This window comes from Macrobrachium nipponense, chromosome 1, assembly GCF_015104395.2.
Source record: "Macrobrachium nipponense isolate FS-2020 chromosome 1, ASM1510439v2, whole genome shotgun sequence".
Classification (NCBI taxonomy): Eukaryota; Metazoa; Arthropoda; class Malacostraca; order Decapoda; family Palaemonidae; genus Macrobrachium; species Macrobrachium nipponense.
In genome coordinates, this window is record NC_087200.1 from 52,896,433 (window position 1) to 52,916,025 (window position 19,593).

Sequence of the window (19,593 nt, forward strand, 5' to 3'; positions counted from 1 at the left end):
CTAAATGGCAATGCTGGTTTTGTTTATGTAGTAGAAACTGTTGAAAATATGAATGAAATATCTGTTCTCACCTCAAAGTCGAGCCTTATTGGTGGAGACGTTTCCTTACCAGCTAACATATATTCACTTGATTATTTCAAAAGAAATGAAATTGCTTGATAAAGAAAAAAGTGAACAGAAAAACTACAACTTGATTCGTGGTTTTATATGTGATTTTTAAAGATGATCTAAGATGTATTACATAATGTAATATCATCAAACGTTTGCGTGTGCCTCTAGAGACTGACATAAGAAATGTAGGTTGAACTGCGGAGGGACGAGGTGTGGGTGGGGGGTTGGTGCGGGAAGAGGGTGGAGTTGTTTGGAAGGTAGAGACATTGAACTATCAAAGCATGCATAGCCCCTTTTGAAGTTAGTTCTGATTTCCCATTGAAATGATAAATAATGTAGCTACTGAAGAAGAAGGAACAAGAGAGGTCAGCTAAGAAAGAAATCCTAAGTTTCCTTTCTACCAACCGCTGCTGAGATCACTCTTGACAACTTTTAATACACTCTTGACAACTTTTGATATAGAGTTATTTTTACTATTAACCCTCTTACGCCGACTGGACGTATTTTACGTCGACTTACAAAAGTTTTTTTTAAAATTCGCGGAAAAATACTTATAGGCCTACCAGCCTAAAACTTTTGAATCACGCGCCTTGGAGGATGCTGGGAGTTCACGGATCAAGGTGTTGTTTTGTTTACAATCGTTACGCAGGCGTGCAAGCGCGAATTTCTTTCTTGCCGCACTAAAAAGTATCTGTGACTTCTCGGAAATTATTTCGTCACTTTGACATAATTTTTGTACCATTGTAAATTAGCCGTTACATAAAGTATTATATATGAAAATGTGCGCATTTTTATGTAGAATACAACAATAAAATACTCATGATTGTAGCTTATATCAGTTTTGAGATATTTTCATATAAATAACTATAATTGCCAAAATTTCAACCTTCGGTCAACTTTGACTCTACCGAAATGGTCGAAAAACGCAATTGTAAGCTAAAACGCTTATATTCTAGTAATATTCAATCATTTACCTTAATTTTGCAACTAATTGGAAGTCTCTAGCACAATATTTTGATTTATGGTGAATTTATGAAAAAACTTTTTCCTTACGTCCGCGCGGTAACTTCCGAAAAAAATCATACATGCGATTGTGGTAATGTTTGCACCTTTTTAAAATTAGCCGTTATATAAAGTTTTATATATGGGAATGTGCACAATTTCATGCACAATACAACTAAAAACAACCCATGGTTGTAGCTTTTATCAGTTTGAAAGATAATTTTCATATAAATAAACGGATAATTGCCAAAAATTTTCAAAACCTTCGGTTCAACTTTGGACTCTTTTTACCGAAAATGGTCCGGAAAAAACGGCAATTGTAAGCTAAACGCTTATATTCTAGTAATATTCAAGCATTTACCTTCATTTTGCAACAAATTGGAAGTCTCTAGCACACTATTTTGATTTATGGTGAATTTATGAAAAAAATAACATTTTCTGTACGTCCGCGCAGTAACTCTTCCGAAAAAATCATACGTGCGATTGTGGTAATGTTTGCACCATTTTAAATTAGCCGTTACATAAAGTTTTATATATGAAAATGTGCGCAATTTCATGTAGAATACAACAAAAAATAATTGAAGGTTGTAGCTTTTCTCATTTTTGAAATATTTGCATATAAATCACGATAAATAGAAAAAAAACCACGTTCGGTCAACTTTTGACTCTACCGAAATGGTCGAAAAATGCAATTGTAAGCTAAAACTCTTACAGTCTAGTAATACTCAGTCATTTATCTTCATCTTGAAACAAATTTGAAGTCTCTAGCAAAATATTTAGATTTATGGTGAATTTTAAAAAAAATCTTTCCTTCCCTCCGCGCGCGGATTCTCCGCCACAAATCTCCGAAATACGTACGTCCCATTCTCGGAATATTTGCTCCATTTCATATTAGGCATTTCATAGAGTTTTATATATGAAAATGTGCGCAATTTCATGTAGAATAAAACGAAAAATATTTGAAGGTTGTAGCTTTTCTTATTTCCGAAATAATTGCATATATATATATAAAAAATTCGACATTCGGTCAACTTTAACTTGTCAGATATGGTCGAAAACTGCAATTGTAAGCTAATACTCTTACAGTATAGTAATATTCGATCATTTGTCTTCACTTTGAAAGAAATTGGAAGTCTCTAGGACAATATTTAGATTTATGGTTAATTTTTGAAAAAAATATTTGTTTACGTCCGTGCGTTACGAATTCATGCATTATTTTGTGATAATATTTTCTCTGTGTTGCTTTTATCGTTTTACAATGTGTTATATACCAAAATGATTGCAATTTAGTGTACATTACAACGAAAAAAAAAGTAACTTGTTACCTTTAACCGTTTTGCGCACAGCGCGATTTGAATACAATTATATATGAAATTTCGTTTTTGCGCTATCATATATCGCATTATTTATATATGATAATGATCATTTTTTTCATTTCTGATGGTTGCATACTAAACTTCAGGCAATGATAAAAAAAGGAGCCAAAAATGAACTCTTAATCTTGAAAACTAAGCGCGCTGTGATTTTTTGAAAAAAATATTTTTTCCGCTTCTGCGCTCACTCCGAAACCCCTCCGGCACACGGGAGACAATTTTTTATTTACCGCTCCGGCGTAAGAGGGTTAACATAATCTTATTATACATACAACAGTTTTTATCATAATTTATCAGCCACTGACTGCTGCTAAATGCTTTTACTTTCATATTATACTTATACTCTGTTTTTTTTTCATCTGTCCATCTGCCTGTGGTGTTTTTGTATGGTAACACTGCGTCCCGCGCTTAAGATAGTTACATTCAGCTCACATTCAACAATTATAATAATATCCTATTTCGAATATTAACGGTGTAATTCGCATACAGTAAATTATTAAAACACTTTTCAATCGCAAATGCACACCCAGATATCCTTTTATTTAACCTAACACTTACACACAGCGTAACTATTTACCGGGACGCAGTGTTACCATACACAAACACCATAGGCAGATGGACAGATGAAAAAAAAACAAAGTATAGTTATAATATTCTTTACAGCATGGTTACTGGGATATGGAGAGTTATCTTTTTTGTTTATCATATACAAAAATTCTAAAGTAGCCTAAAATAAAATACGCTATTTTCATTGTTGCACGCAAATTCCATGTCTTAAGTTCTTGCTTAAAGCAACATAAATATGCTTTTAAATACGAAAAAGCATCATAAAATGACAAATTTTCTAAAACAATTTGTATTTTTCATAGCTACAAATCTGAGGTCTTAATAGGATAATTTCTAGCGCCTAGCTGGATCCAGTTAAAAAACAGATGAAAGCAAGGAATCTTGTGATATCTGGCAACACATGCATAGATTGGGTGAAGTGTGTTCAAGGACCACTCACCTACGCCACCGCGTCAGTCTTTCCCAACTTAGGAGAGGGGTGGCTAGAGGCGGGCAGTATAATGTTAAGACCTCAGGTTTGTAGCTATGAAAAATATAAATTGTCTTAGAAAATTTTTCATTTGTTCATACATGAACAAACCTTCGGTCTTAACAATAGGATAGACTCATACTTGGAGGGAGGTACAAGACATCCTAAACCGACTGGGGGCCTACCCACCAGTCAAGCTTCCAGAAAAAATGACTTCTGGAGAGGGACTGAAGCCCATTAAGAAGCTAGATAAATTGATATCTAACCACTCAGACCCTGAGTGACGTACAATGATATATGGGAGAACCATTGTATAGGGAAGCAAAGAGAATCTTTGACTGTCCAATAGCAAACCAATTCACCATGGTTTGTACTACTCCCAACTCCTCCTTGCCAAGGAGTGGAGCATATGCTACCGAATAGAGGGTTTGATATTTGTATATTAAGCGACCGCACTATCAGTATGACTACCTTACTCACCTGTATCAGACCAGTCCAGCGAATGACATGTCTATTCCTTAACCCGCCCGAAGGAAGAAGGAAAGGTACAAGAGAAAGGAGACCAGCCAACTCACTCATTCTCTCATCCACACAATCATCTTAGGTAAGATACAAAAGTGCCCTGTTAATAGCAACTATGAGTTACACAACCTGTTGGGCAGCCACCGCAGGACCCTGGGAAGACGTGTCCGCAGATCTGTGGGCAACATCCTTAAGATAGAAAGAGGTGAACGTGGACTGGAGTAACCAAGTACCAGCGGTCAGTACTCAATGTACAGACAAGTTCTTTTTGAAATCCAGACAGGGACCAATACCCCTAATGTCATGCGCTCTAGCCTGCACAGACGTGGTGGTGGAATCATCAAGTCGAGTATGCCTGTCTGATGGCTTCCTGTATCCAAAAAGAGATAGTATTCTTAGACACCTCTTTCTTTGTACGGCCTGTGCTAACAAAAAGTCTGCAGCAGCCTAGTCTAAGGTGCAGAGTCCTTTTAAGATAGCAATGCAGGGATTTTGGGTCTTGGCCGTGAATTCCGGGACAAATTCGAAGTACATCAACCCCAACCCCTGGTGTGCTTCACATCATAGCTCAGACCGTGGATCTCTCATACCCTCTTAGAAGATACCAAGACCAGAAGGAAAACTGTCTTGAGCGTCAAGTTCCTGTCAGATGAGCGACGCAAGGGCTCATATGGACTCAGTGAAGCTCTTGAGAACCAAGGAAACATCCCACGTCGGAGGCTTGAACTCTCTAGGAGAACTCTACTGCTCAAACCCCTTAACTAGCAAGGAAAGTTCCCAGGAAGAGATGTGAATACCTCTAAGGCGTAACACCAAACTCAGGGCTGCCCTGTAGCCTCTAATGGCAGAAACGGACAAACATTTCTTGTCTCTGAGGAAGGTTAAAAAGTCTGCTATTCGCTGAATAGAGGTTGTGAGTGGAGAAAAACCCCGTTTACGACACCAATCACAGTAGATCTACCATTTGTCTTGGTAAACCGCGGAGGTCAACTTTCTGAGACTGCTGGACATATCCCCTGCTGTTCTCTGATTAAAGCCTCTTGCTCGAAGGAGATACTTGATAGCCTCCAACCGTGAAGACAGGAATTCTACTGACTGGTGAAACCTTTCCGCATGGGGCTGACACAGGAGATGTCGCCAAGAGGGATTCTCCCTCGGAACCTCTGACAACAACGACAGCAGATCTGGGAACCATTCTGCCTGAGGCCACAGAGAGGCTACCATAGTCATCTTGAGACCCTATGAACTCATTAGCCTGTTCAGAACTTGACGGATCAAACAAAACAGAGGGAAGGTATACACCTCCAGGTTGTCCCAGGGATGTTGGAATGCGTCCTCTGCTAATGCTAAAGGATCTGGGACCACTGAACAGAATATCTCCAGCTTCCTGTTAAAGTGAGTCGCAAAAAGGTCCAGCATGGGTCTCCCCCAAACCTGGAAAAGCTTGTCTGGTACCACTTGATGAAGGGACCACTCTGTGCCTAGGATCTGATCCCGACGACTGAGTTTCCGACCACATTTTGTTTGCCTGGGATATACCTGGCTGAGAGCTCTACCGAGTTGCTAACCGCCCACTGGTGAACCTTAACGGCCAAGGTGTGAAGTTGACGAGAAACCATGCCTCCCTGCTTGTTCACATAGGCTACCACCGTGGCACATAGGCTACCACCGTGGTGTTGTCCGACATGAGAACGACAAAATGACCTTCTACCTTCTCCCAAAACTCCTTCAGACCCACGAAGGCTGCCTTCAACTCCAAGGCGTTGATATGTTGCTACTTGTCCTACAAACTCCAAACGCCTGAAGTGATGTGGCCGCCTAAATGAGCCCCCCAACCTGCGAGGGAGGTGTCTGAGAACAGAAGGAAGTCCGATGGAAGAGAACGCAGAGGGACACCCTTCGAAAGATTCTGGTCGTCCAACCACCAACGAAGGTCTTCTCTCACTTCCAGAGACAGAGGAACCTTTAACAGGGGTGAGTCCCCTGCCGGAGACCAGAATTCTCCCAGTCTCCATTGCATAGACCGAAGATGAAGACGCCTATGAAGGACCAGCTTCTCTAGGGAAAACAACATTCCCAGAAGAACCTGCCACTGATGAGGTGACTGATGTGGTTCCAACAGGAAGTCGTGCGCCACCACCCACAACTTCTCCAATCTCTGATCCGACGAGAAAGCTTTTGCCACTGTTGTATCGATGACCATGCCCAGGTAGAGAATCCTTTGACTGGGTACGAGGTTCGACTTTTCCTGGTTGACTATGATGCCCAGTTCCAGACAGAACCGAAGTAGACGATCCCTGTCCTGCAGTAGCTTTTCCCTGGAAACTGCCAAGACCAACCAATCATCGAGGTACCTCAGCAAACGGATCCCCTGAGCATGGGCCCAACATGACACGAGAGAAAACCCTTGTGAACACTTGAGGGGCTGTTGTCAGCCCGAAGCATAGGGCTTTGAACTTGAAGACCTTGTCCCCAAGAGAGAAGCAAAGGAACTTTCTGGACATCGGATGAACAGGGATTTGGAAGTATGCGTCCCTTAAGTATTGACAGCATGAAATTGCCTTCCCTCACTGATGAAGTGATTAAAGGTGGTTAAGTTGATCACAGGTCTCCATCCTCCCGACGCTTTGGGCACCAAGATGTGACTGTAAAACCCCGGAGACAGACGCACCACTTCCTCTATCGCATCCTTGTCCAGCATCTTCTGCACTTCCTCCCGAAGAGCCAAGAACTTCAGAGAATCTGGAGGATATGCTTTCATGAGCTGCGGCATGTCCGACAGAGGAGGAGAGAAGTCAAATGGCAGTAGGTGCCCCGAAGGACATCTACCACCCACTTCTACGCCCCATAACTGCCACTTGGCCCAATGGCCTGCCAGGCAACCCCCCACCCGTGGCGCAGGGGAGGGAGTGGCGCCTAACCTACTGATGGCCCCCTTACCTCTGCCCCTTGGGCCCCTTCTTGGCTTATAGGAACGAGAGCGAAAGGGACGTTGCTCCTCTGACCTAGGCTGAGTCAAACGGGAAGGCCCTGCCGAACTCGAATTCCTCAACGGCCTACCAGGCGATGATCTTCGTGACTGCTGCTGGACAGGGGGAGGAGGAGGAGGAGCCGGACGTCTCCGAGGACAAGACTCTTGACTTAGACACGGCCTGGTGCACCAGTCTGTCTTTGGTGTCAGCCCGGCGCCAGTCTATCACATTTTCGAGCTCGGTTCGAGGAAACAAATATTGGGAATCCAACAGATCTCCGTTCCTCAATGCCAGCAAGGACTCTGTGTCAACTGATCTCTCCATCCTAGACAAAGCCGCGTCTTCTAATCAGGAGGAGGTTAGCCCATAAATTAGCACTGAGGTAAGCCATTTACGGAAACGCCTTGCTACAGACTGCAACAGACTGGCAAGCGAGGATGCACTCACCAACCCTTCTGGGGACCTGTCAGAAGCTTTCTTGGCAATGACCACAGACCAATGCTGAGGCATCTTGCGGAGACAAGGACGGAGCCACAGCCACTGACCTCACCTGCTCCAAGTCAATCCCGGCTTCAGGCGAATGACATCTGGTTTAAGATGGCGCGACATCAAAAATGCAGTTCGTAGCATAGTACTTCCTATGTCTGGTAAGAGGCGGGGGTAGTAGCTTGGCAGAGCCCCTACAGCAAAGCGAACCATCCCGGTCTGAAACAGAGTTGTTAACCTTATGCAAGACTGACTGGACGTGCCCCAACAAGGGAAGCTGAAGAGATGATTTGGGATCCTGCGTAGCTCCCACCAAGGCTTCAAAGCAAGAAGGCGTGTAAGATGACCGAACCTGAGTCCTACTTTCCAAATTGTTGAACCCCTGAATAAGATCCACAACTTCCGAAAAGGAAGAGAAAAACTTGTGTGCCTCCTTTCACCTGCTCCGATAATGGAGACTGATGACGAGAAGAATGTGTAGGCTCCTCTAAGGCACCTTCCTCATTAAAATTAATGGAAGGATCAGCAGCCAAACAGCCTGAAACGCCAACTAACCTGTCTGGGCTGGGTCCACGCGTCTGCTCCTGAGACGAACCCACTATAACACTAGGAACATCACATATGACTCATTAACATGTCCGTGAATGGTCACGGGCATGGCAGACGTACGAACGTGAGTTGGAGAGGAATCCCGAACACTCGTGATTGAAGGAGAATCCCCCAGAGTCGAACTCTTGGAAGCACCAGTGAAAGGGGCAGGCAAACACTCCTGCTGCACCGACTCCGCGCTCACCACCTTTGACCTCTTGACAGGCGCCTTGAGATCCTTATGGCGACGAATAGGCCCTGGAGAAGGAGCACTTGCATCATGCACGGACAGGGGAGGTTGCAACACGTTCGCGATGTGCATGGACGGGGGATGTTACAACACGCTCGCGATGCGCACGGATGGGGGAGGTTGCAACACGCCCCGCAATTTGATGCAGAGGACGAAGCAGCCACTGCAGATTGCACAAGGTTAGATACACTAACACTCTCGAGAACACGTCCGCATTGTTTCTCCCTTGTAGGCATAGAAACATCAAAGTCCTTAGCCTTCCAACGCTTGATACGCCGATGTGGCATAGATGGGGAAGAGGGAGAGGAAGACAGCACTGGTTTCTTATGCGATCTCTTCGCAGGAGGCGGGGACGAAGCGAAATTTTTCCTTCCAGTCCTCCCAACCGACAAGGCAGCCAACTTATCGTCCAAAACAGAGTCCAGCCTCTTAAGCACTGCCTGGCATATAACCTCAGACTGATCTGCAAGAGAAGGCTCTGATTACATGGAAGGGAGATGTAGCAAACTGGGCGGCAGAGATGACGTCACGTCTGAGAGGCAGTGCAGTCGAGACAACTGGGAGTGATGTCACAAGTTGTGATGACGTCACGGCTTCCCCTCAGTGTGAAGGGGAATCAGACGTCACTGGCGGAGGAATACACAACGATGGATCCTGTGATGTCATCAACGGGCCTGACGCCACGGCTTCCCTCCGACTCGAAGAAGCGGCAACAGTCACGGGCGGAGCAATAAAAGATGGCTGACCTCGGCTACCCACGAAGACGAGGCCAGGAAGAGGAGGAGATAGCGAGCCTCCATAAAGGGCGCTAGCAACCCCTCCAAGGACGGGGGACTCCCTAGCCCAAGCGTCTTCCAAGTTGCCACCATCTTGGACGACTCCGACTCGGACGGAATGAGAATGATGAATAAGCCTCCCCCTTCCCAGGAATCAAATTAACTCCCATAGAAGGGGCAACATTACAAAAATCAGCCAAGTGGCCTCCCGATACTTCCAGCGACAAATCAATGGAAGAAAAGGACGGAGAAACAGGAGCAACGCTACTATGGGGGTTGAATACTGCAGGAGATGAAGCATTGGGAAGAGGTGAAAAACCTTCCCAAGAAGGAAGAGTCGAAACCCTCCGATGCTCTCTCTTGCTATAAAACGACTTCCACTGCTCTTTAGGCCATGCCAGGCATTCCGTGCAAGGATTCATTATAGTACAAAAATTAGAACGGCACCTACTACGTATGATGTGGGGATCAGTCGCCGCCGAAGCCAAAATACGAGAACACAGAAAACCTGGAATTCCAGGGCACACACATTGACGAGGCGAGAAGGAGCAGAAACCATAATATCAGCCACACACACACATACACTAAACACAAGCAAAACGGGCAATGAACTGGGCAAAGGCCAAGAGAGGTTAACCACAACTCTCGCCCAGGCAGTTAACCCTTAAACGCCTATTGGACATATTTTACGTCAACGAAAATTGTCTGTCGGGTGCTTAATTGATGTAAAATACGTAGACGGTAAAAAGTTTTTTTAAATATTCGCGGAAAAATAGTTATAGGCCTACATGGCAAAAAATTTTGAATCACGCGCGTTGAGGGATGCCGAGAGTTCACGGATCAAGCTGTTGTTTTGTTTACGAGCGTTACCCAGGTGCGCATGTGCGAATTTCTTTCTTCTCGCACTAAAAAGCATCAGCGACACATCTCGGAAATTATTTCTTCACTGTCATAATTTTGCACCTTTTTATATTAGCCATTACGTACATAGTTTTATATATGAAAATGTGTGCAATTTCATGTAGAATACAACTAAAAGAACCCATGGTTGTAGCTTTTATCAGTTTTGAAATATTTTCATATAAATCACAATAAGTGCCAAAATTTCAACCTTCGGTCAACTTTGACTCGACCAAAATGGTAGAAAAACGCAATTGTAAGCTACAACTCTTATATTCTAGTAATATTCAATCATTTACCTTCATTTTGCAACGAATTGGAAGTCTCTTAACACAATATTTCGATTTATGGTGAATTTTTGAAAAATACTTTTTCCTTATGTCCGTGCGGTATCTGCCGAAAAAATCTGAAATTCTTTCGTCAGATTGTCGTAATGTTTGCAGTTTTATATTAGCCATTACATAAAGTTTTATATATGAAAATGTGCGCATTTTCATGTAGAATACAACTAAAAACGCATGGTTGTAGCTTTTATCAGTTTTGAAATATTTTCATATAAATCACGATGTGCCTAAATTTCAACCTTCGGTCAACTTTGACTTGACCTTAATGGTCGAAAAACGCAATTGTAAGCTGAAACTCTTACATCTAATAATATTCAATCATTTACCTTCATTTTGCAACAAATTGGAAGTCTCTAGCACAATATTTCGATTTATGGTGAATTTTTGAAATACTTTTTCCTTACATCCGCGAGGTAACTGCCGGAAAAATCTAAAATTCTTTCGTCAGATTGTCGTAACGTTTGCACCGTTTTATATTAGCCGTTACATAAAGTTTTATATATGAAAATGTGCGCAATTTCATGTAGAATACAACAAAAAACAACCCATGGTTGTAGCTTTTATCAGTTTGAAATATTTTCATATAAATAACGATTATTGTCAAAATTTCAACCTTCGGTCAACTTTGACTCGACCGAAATGGTGAAAAAAGGCAATTGTAAGCTAAAATTTTACTCTTACATTCTAGTAATATTCAATCATTTACCTTCATTTTGCAACAAACTGGAAGTCTCTAGCACAATATTTCGATTTATGGTGAAATTTTGAAAAAAAAAAAAAAAAAAAAATTCATTACGTCGGCGCAGTAACTCTTGCCGAAAAAATCAGCATCAGATTGTCGTAATCGTAATGTTTGCACAGTTTTATATTACCCGTTACATAAAGTTTTATGTGAAAATGTGTGCAATTTTATGTAGAATAAAAAAAAATTAATCATGGTTGCAGCTTTTATCAGTTTTGAAACATTTCATATAAATAACAATATAGAAAAAAACTCTACCTTCGGTCAACTTTAACTCGACCGAAATGGTAGAAAACTGCAATTGTATGCTACAACACTTACAGTCTAGTAATATTCAATTACTTCGTTTTGCAACAAACGGGAAGTCTCTAGCACAATATTTCGATTTATGGTGAATTTTTGAAAAAAAAAAAATTTTTTTACGTTGGCACGTTACAAATTCATGCATCATAGTGATAATATTTTCTCTGTGATGCTTTGATAGTTTTATAATTTGTTATATACCAAAATCATTGCAATTTAGTGTAGAATACAATGAAAAAAATTTAATTCATTAGCTTTAAAAGTTTTGCTCACAGTGCGATTTGTATACAATTATATATGATTTTTTTTTTGCGCTGTCATATATTCCAATATTTATATGTGATAATGATATTTTTTTTTAATTTCTGATGGTTGCATACTAAACTTCAAGCAATGACAAAAAGGAGCCAAAAATGAACTCAATCTTGAAAACTAAGCGTGCTGTGATTTTTTGAATGAAACTTTTTTTTTTTCCGCTTCCGCGCTCACTCCCGAATGCCGCCAGCATACGGGAGACACTTTCGGAAACACCGGCTCGGCATTTAAGGGTTAAAGAAAAGACTGACGTGGTGTTGTAGATGAGTGATCCTCGACCACTCTTCACCCGATCTGCGCACGTGTTGCCAGATATCACAAGATTCCTTGCTTTCATCTGTTTCTTAACTGGATCCAGCTTCAATGACCAACACCAAGTATTGGAAGCATAATTGCTATTAAAGCTAATATTTGTCTCTCAGATCCAAGGCTGGAGTCACTGATGCTGCAGCCAACCATCAGACTAAAAGTGGAATGTGACCTCCCACAATTTCATAAGAGCTTGGATCTGGATTCTGTCAATTGAGAAAAGGGTCATTCATCTGCAACCAATCTTAATAGTTAATGTGGAATCCATCCACACAAGGTCCCTCTGCACGGGTGGTTGAAGTAGAAGAATAGCAGAGCAGAGACCACTTAATTTATACTAATATCGTGTATATTTCTCAATAAACGCAGTCAATGTCGCCTTAATAGCGGCTAGCTAACAGTGGTTCTCGAAGCTTCCAAGAGTTCTCAAAGCTTCCAAGAGATCAACGAGGAAAGAACTTGCTTTCCACGTAAATGCTGGAGCCATAGCATGGCTTGGCTGTTGACTCATTAATACCATAAAAGAATGCTGGTCACATTTAAGAAAATAGGTAATCAAAAAAAATTTGTGATGTCATTAAGAAGCAATTACATTCGCTAGATATTTGTGTCATTACGTGATATAACTCTCTCCCCTCGAAAAAATGGGCTATGGACAATGACTGTGATTTTGTAGCAATTGTATTGTTAGTTACTTTCAGTCACTGTAGTGATAGTTTTGAAATATAAACTCTGCAACAGTTTCTAAAGATTTTGGAGTTGTAAGACCCTAGTTGTAAGATCCACCTCCTCCTCCTTTGTCAGTCACAGGAGCCAAACGGTAATTTCCCCCCACTAATATAATCCTGAGAAAAAAGCCTTATAAACCTATTTTTCACGTTGTAGATTTATCACATTTTTTCTTTTTTTAGCAATGTACTTTAGTTTTTATTTAATATGTAAGTAAATTATATGTCAACTGGTAAGGAAACGTTCTGCACCAATGAAGCTCGTCTACTGCATAAACAAAAGCGGTGTTGCCATTTACAATGCCTCGTGAACTCAAGGGGTAAAAAAAACTTTCCCTGCCTGTAACCTTACATACCAAGAGCACATTCACTGAAATCATCGGTGGAGTTCATAAACCTCCAGCATGAAAAAGGACCAGACGATGACATCTCCTCACTTGATGTTTACGAATGTTGCTGTTGAAGAAACGATCGTGATGATTTGACAAGAACCTGCTGCATATTTCTAAAGATACCCTCCCCTGAACGAGACTAGGATAGCCGCAGACGCAATTTGCACGGCTGTGGTCGTGACCTGTGGGGCCATATATACGTAACTTGAGGCCATGGACAATGTTTGCTTGGCTGTGGATGTGATTCAGCACCATTCTAGGTGTTCACAGAAGTTTTTTCAATGCTCTCTGCTCAACAGAATTGAACGAGGTGGTGATCGGACGAGAATCAGTCCTTCAAAGGTCATTGGTCTATTCCAATACATGCCATCCTGAGATAACTTCCACATCCCTTGTGCGACGGCTGTGACTAATGTCACGTACATGTGAGCAACAAGGCAACAATGGCCTAGGCTGGAAACACGTCCATGGTTTTGCAGAATCTATCACATCAGTCATATAATTGTGGGATGCAGAAGTAAACGGCTGAACTTCCAAAGCCTTCACTACCCTAGATTCTTAACAGGAGCCTTGTCATTCTTCCTATGAACACAAACAGGGAGATCGGGGAAAGACTTACTGCTGTAGATTTGTGATTGCCGATCTTTGCTTGGAGTGAAATACCAATGGACAAGAAGCAGCTGGACATGACACCTCATCAGCAAGATGACCGTTCTGAAGCAGAAGAGCCACAGACGTGGTTGGACGAAGAAAAGGAAAAGGATGGAAGAGAAGACTGAGACGGAGACCTGTGATGCTTCTTCACAACACGTGTGAACCTTCCTGAAAAATGCTGACGACTCTGTTTCATGAGAGCATCAGAAGATGGAGCTCCAGAAGTCACCAATGTGAAGGATACACTGTCAACAGTGGGAGAAAAAGCCACCACTACGGAAGGGGTTCCCAAGCTCTCGAAGTGGTTCGAAAGCAGAGAGGTATACGCTGCTTAAAGATCTGGAACTGTAGGTCTTCGAAGAGGAGAATGGCTAGCTGCTGCTGCACCACTCAAAATACTGGTCAAGCTACAGCAAAAACTGAAGTGCCAACACTGGAACTGCCAAGGGGAGAGCAGCAGGGCTGGTAAATATTAAGATAGACATGTTAGAGTGAGAGGACAGGAAATGGGCTGATAGGCCACCGAAGGTTGATACTCCTGGAAGGCATAGACTAGAGAAATCCAGATGCCAGCAAACTTCTGAGCCTCAATCCTGAAATAGAACATGATGATGATGCCTCTTCCCTCATGGGGGTAGGAAACCTCCCCGTCCCGAGAAGACAGGAACTCCCAATGGTCCTGGAGATTAAGGGTTTGGAAAAACTTGAAGTTTACGAAAGGCGTTAGTTCGTATGAACCAAATACGAAACACTCCAGGAAACATGAAAAACCGGTCTTGTCTCATTCCTCTCCATCTATATATATGAAAGAATTAAACATTACAACATTCCAAGAAATTGTGCAGTTACCAAGGTGGTGGTGTTGGGTTTGCATAAATACATAGAGGCAACACACAAAAATTAGGTACAGTTGTCCCCCGCCCCACCGCTATTGGCAGATTTCTCTATGGACCTTATAAACCCATTATTCACAGGAAATTCGCACATTCACAGTATTTTTTGTGAAAAATATCCACAAATTATTGAATTTTCATAATTTTATGATTAAATGCACTTTATATGATAAAACTATTAAAAGAATCAGGTATAAGCATTTTTAGTGGGTTTTTCGTAAGCTTGAACTAACAAAATAGGCAGTTTTAGGCATTTTTATAGGGGGTTTCATCAAGACAATAAATCAAGAACAGACATATTGGCTAGAGAGTCAATACAGATTATTGACCAAGGAATCTATAAAGAAAATAGTAAGTTATTTTTTATTTGAATCATGAGAATACAAAAGTCCTTTTCACTACATAACCATAAAATAATCCTAAATTTTCATGTACAGGTACATATACATTTACATTATTTACAAAAATATAAATGTCAATGAGCATCAAATATATAATTTATATATAACATTATCATGGTATAAAAGCAAACCTTAGAGACAGATTTACTAAAACATAATTCTAAGCTTATGTTGAAATTATTTTTAGGGTTCTATATAACCTTAACAACATAAGTTTTAGCTACTGCACAGAGAATATTGCACAGGTAAGTATAGGAATGTAGTGATGTGCACAATCTCAAATTCATTTAATATGGCATTGGTTTGGTTAACTTTTGCTTTGTCCAAAATAATTTTCATGTCAACTTGTGTTAGTACACGGCCTAAAGATAAACAACATTCTATAATTACAAATAAATTACCTGTGTTTCATTAATGCAAGCAGTTAAGTAACTGTTGCTCTCAAAAATGAGAGAAACACAGAAAAAATAAGATCAGCTAATCGATGGGATTGGCATTGGGGTTTAAGATATACTCAACACTATTTAGGACACTTCTAAATGTATTCTTGGTAAAGGCAAATTCCTAAGATGGTTTCAACATGATTTACAAAAAAAAAATAAAAATAAAAAAATAAAATAAAAATCACATATGAATATTTCTACAATTAAAGAAAAGTGTCATAACTATGTTGGGTTAAAAACTATGAGTCAACTACAGAAATATTGAAAAATAATTGCACTATTTGTTATCACTTTTAAAACATTTCACAAAAAGAAAACTTGATACAATATATAAATACAACTATATATTTATTTGAAGTACAAAAATGAGGTCCTGGCCTCATTTGCACTGAGATCACAAAGCCTGTTACGACAGAAATATGCTACTCTAAAACTTTGGCCACATTCAAGGGAACGCTGGTCTAGAAATTTATAGTACTATTTTGTTCTGTGAATCAATCATAACCACTTAATCTGTTTAATTCTATACAATGTAAAACTACTCGCATTTCAATTTCTTCCTCAATCCCTAAATTCTGTCAAAGACTTCACTATAGACAGTTTGTATCACAGTATCAACAAATAATCTTCCATCTTTCTCACTTTAATAAAAAAAGTTCATGAGCAGCATAAAAACTTGCAAAGACATGCACCACTTTGTGACCAGGCTTGAGCTTAACATCGCATGCTTCATTTTGTGCTCTGTACAATGCCGAAAGAGATATTGCTCAAACAATGTCAATGTTAACTAGGCAAATTGTGTGTGTGTGAGAATGAGCTAGCAGGGGATTGGCATTAATACCCAGTCACAGCATTAACCTACAAAATAAGAACTATAAACAAGCATGTACTGAGACAGTTACATGTTCAATAGTACATTTACACATTTTACAAGCAATGACTGCTGCTTCAACATCCACGGCAACTCAGACTAGAAGTGAGCATGGGGCAGGGCATCTCTGTCTTTTAGCAACCAATACCAAAGGCTGGTTATGGCGAGTGGGAGACTACAACTGCCCCGGCCTGGGACTTAAGCAATGCAACCATCTTTTGTGCTGATTTCCTTCCTCTCACGTGTTGAGAAAACCTCGCCTTAAGAGGCAGCATTCTATGTTCTAATTAACACAATAGCACAAGACAACTTTTCATCTATTTACAAAGATGGCATGTAAAATTAATTTTTAGGCCATGGCGATTGGGTATGGGATACTTAGTTGAAAGAATGAGCATGCAGCATCAGTTGATTAGGAAAAACTTTCCAAAAACAATTGTTCCAGCAGCTCCAGAGAGATGACGACCTCGATCGCAAATGGCACACGATCATATTCATCCACAACCTTCCAGCTACAGCTTTTCATACCTAACCAATGACCTTATGCATTCACCTTTCATTTCTCATTCCATAATCAACTGCTGCTCAGACTATAATCTCCCTGATAATTCTTCTGTTACGAGAATTAGGAGTAGAGTAGCCAGATTCCAAGGATTCATCAAAACTAATCTGAGGTTTATTATCAGGGTGCATTTCAGGAGCTCCTTGGTCATAATGGTCCATATAGGGATCTGGCATTCCACTCACATCATAACTGCCATCTGTCAATAGAAGAAACATTATTAAATTAACTTTTTTTTTTTTTTTTGCTGATAGTAACTCAGAAATATTTTTAACAAATATTTTTAACTTTTTTTGCTGGAAGAATTTCAAAAATATTTTTACAATTTTTCTTTTTGCTGGAAGTAATTCAGACTTATTGTAGTATTGCAGGAGTTGAAAACTAGGCAAACTTACCCATATGTTCTGCACGCTTTCTGGGTTTATTAACAGCAGCATAAGGATCCCCATTAGCCATATAGTTCCCACGAGAACCAGGATAGTCTTCCACTCCCTGCCCTTGATGGCTGACAGGCGGATAATGAGAATAGTCATCATAACCAGTTATGCCATAACCTCCGTGAACCATTGGATCGTACTGGTGAGCTCGAGGGTCTTGGCTCATGTGAGGAGACATCTGTCCTGCCATTTGAGGATCCCCATGCCCTTTTACTTGCCAGAGAGAATCCTGTGAATTTACTGATCCACCATTGTTGGAATTGGAGTAGCTGTTATCCATGTATCCCATACCTATGAAGAAAAGGCATGGCAATGTCAGGTAACAGCTGACTATTATAAGCAATCTTCAACAAAATGAGCTCGAGAAAGGTAAAAAAACAATTAATGTGTTCTAAGTGAGCTCAACAATGATGAAAAACAATTAATATGTTCTAAGTGAGCTCAACAATGGTGAAAAACAATATGTTCTAAGTGAGCTCAACAAAAGCCAAAAACAAAGTGTTCAAAGTGAGCTCAACAAAAGGAAAAAACAATGTGTTCTAAGGGAGTTCACCAAAGGTAAAAAACAATATGTTCATTGTCCTGGTTCTTTGATCTTCACATAATCTTGTCTACCAAGATTATTGGCACTTTGTTACTTTTTGCTATTTTACTTTCTTAAATCTTCTATTACTGTAACTTTACACTCATTATTAAACTTAATGCTTCCATGAATAGACAATCAAGAAAAAGGTGCCATTACTGCAAACTTAACTACTTCACCAAAACCTCAAGCTAATCATTACAAGAGTACTAACTTTTAAAACTTCATTACCAGCACATGTACTAAGATTTAATGTGCTATTGCACATTCATCATGATGACTTGAAAACAATTAGGTGCTGTTCAAAGTATGTATGTATATTTAAAACTCCTAAGACATGGATGGAGTGGGGAAACTCAATACAGTAATACCTTGAGATAAGTTTAATTCATTCTGTAACCAAGCTTGTAAGTCAACCTACTCATATGTCAATAAAATTTTTCCCATATAAAATAACTGGAATAGATTTAATCCATTCCAGCCCTGTGAAACATCCCCAAACCATCCTAATTTATGAAAAAAGTCATGTTCTTATGACGAAACACGCGTACAGGTATTCTCCTACTTAGGATGGGGTTAGGTTCCAAAAAAAAAACCCCAGTGTTTGTTGGAAAATCGTATCTTGAATATGCCTAGCCTGCACGCCATAATATACATTATACATATACAGTATAATTATTTATTTCAGCTAATTCTCTAGGTTCAATGCATATTGGCTTATGATAATTCAGTACATACTGAGAGAAACTGAATTACACTAACAAGAGTTAGTCTTGTATACTATGGTATATCACATACATACGAATACAGTTGCCTAGCCTGCAGTATACTCTATACATATAGTATGGTAAAGTAATTTATTAATATAAGCCAATTCTGGAGGTTCAATGCATTCTGATTATGAGAAAAGAAAAAATGGACACGAAACTAGAATCGGACTCTGTCCAACATCTAAAAACGTAACGAATATGTATCTTTTCCATGAATCTTTTAAAAAGTTATACATTACTTCACTGTATCCAATAATACTGTATATTATAAAATACTTACATATAAGAGGTCAATGTTTTGGTTTGGAAATCAGCTGACGTCAAACAAGTGTTTATTTTGGCATGTTTAACTCGATTCTGAGCAAATTTTCTTGCTTCTAGTTAGCATAAACGAATATCTAGATACTTTACTTATACGAGACAAGGTCAGTTTTCATTATACAACGTGTTTTCAAGTCAAAATATGACTTAATAAGTCTTGTTGTGAAGTATATTTTATTCGTTAATATTTGGGGGGGCATATTTATGTAATGTGTAAAAAAAAAAAGGTGTGATTCTGTTCACTATTTTCACTTGATTTCATTGTAATACAAGCTTTAAGTTTTCTGTTATCAGTGCAAAAACAGTAAAATGTGTTCTTTCAAGCCCAGTAGTTTGGATTAAAATTATTTCCTCTCAATTTTACCAATGATTGTGCTTGATGGTGTAAGTTTATGGAATTTTAGCCTTGTTGCCAATGCACAATAATAGACATTAGCAGCTTGAACAGTTTTCTCAGCTTCAACTACAACTTGGTTTAAATTTAACAGTATATTTTGTTGCAGATCTTT

At 40.0% G+C, this 19,593-nt stretch overlaps 1 protein-coding gene across 3 annotated transcripts in view; it reads right to left on the reverse strand.

The window, feature by feature from the left end:
- Positions 1-15,047: 15,047 nt before the first annotated feature.
- Positions 15,048-19,593, reverse strand: part of LOC135219303 (hemicentin-1-like) — a 113,823-nt gene continuing 109,277 nt past the window's right edge. For all 3 annotated transcript variants that reach the window (XM_064255958.1, XM_064255959.1, XM_064255957.1), the window contains exons 9-10: positions 17,369-17,701; positions 15,048-17,172 (exon numbers count right to left, since the gene is read on the reverse strand). In XM_064255958.1, coding sequence (XP_064112028.1) covers positions 16,997-17,172; positions 17,369-17,701 — 509 coding nt within the window. In that variant the 3' untranslated portion in view covers positions 15,048-16,996. The remainder of the gene's footprint in view (positions 17,173-17,368; positions 17,702-19,593) is intronic.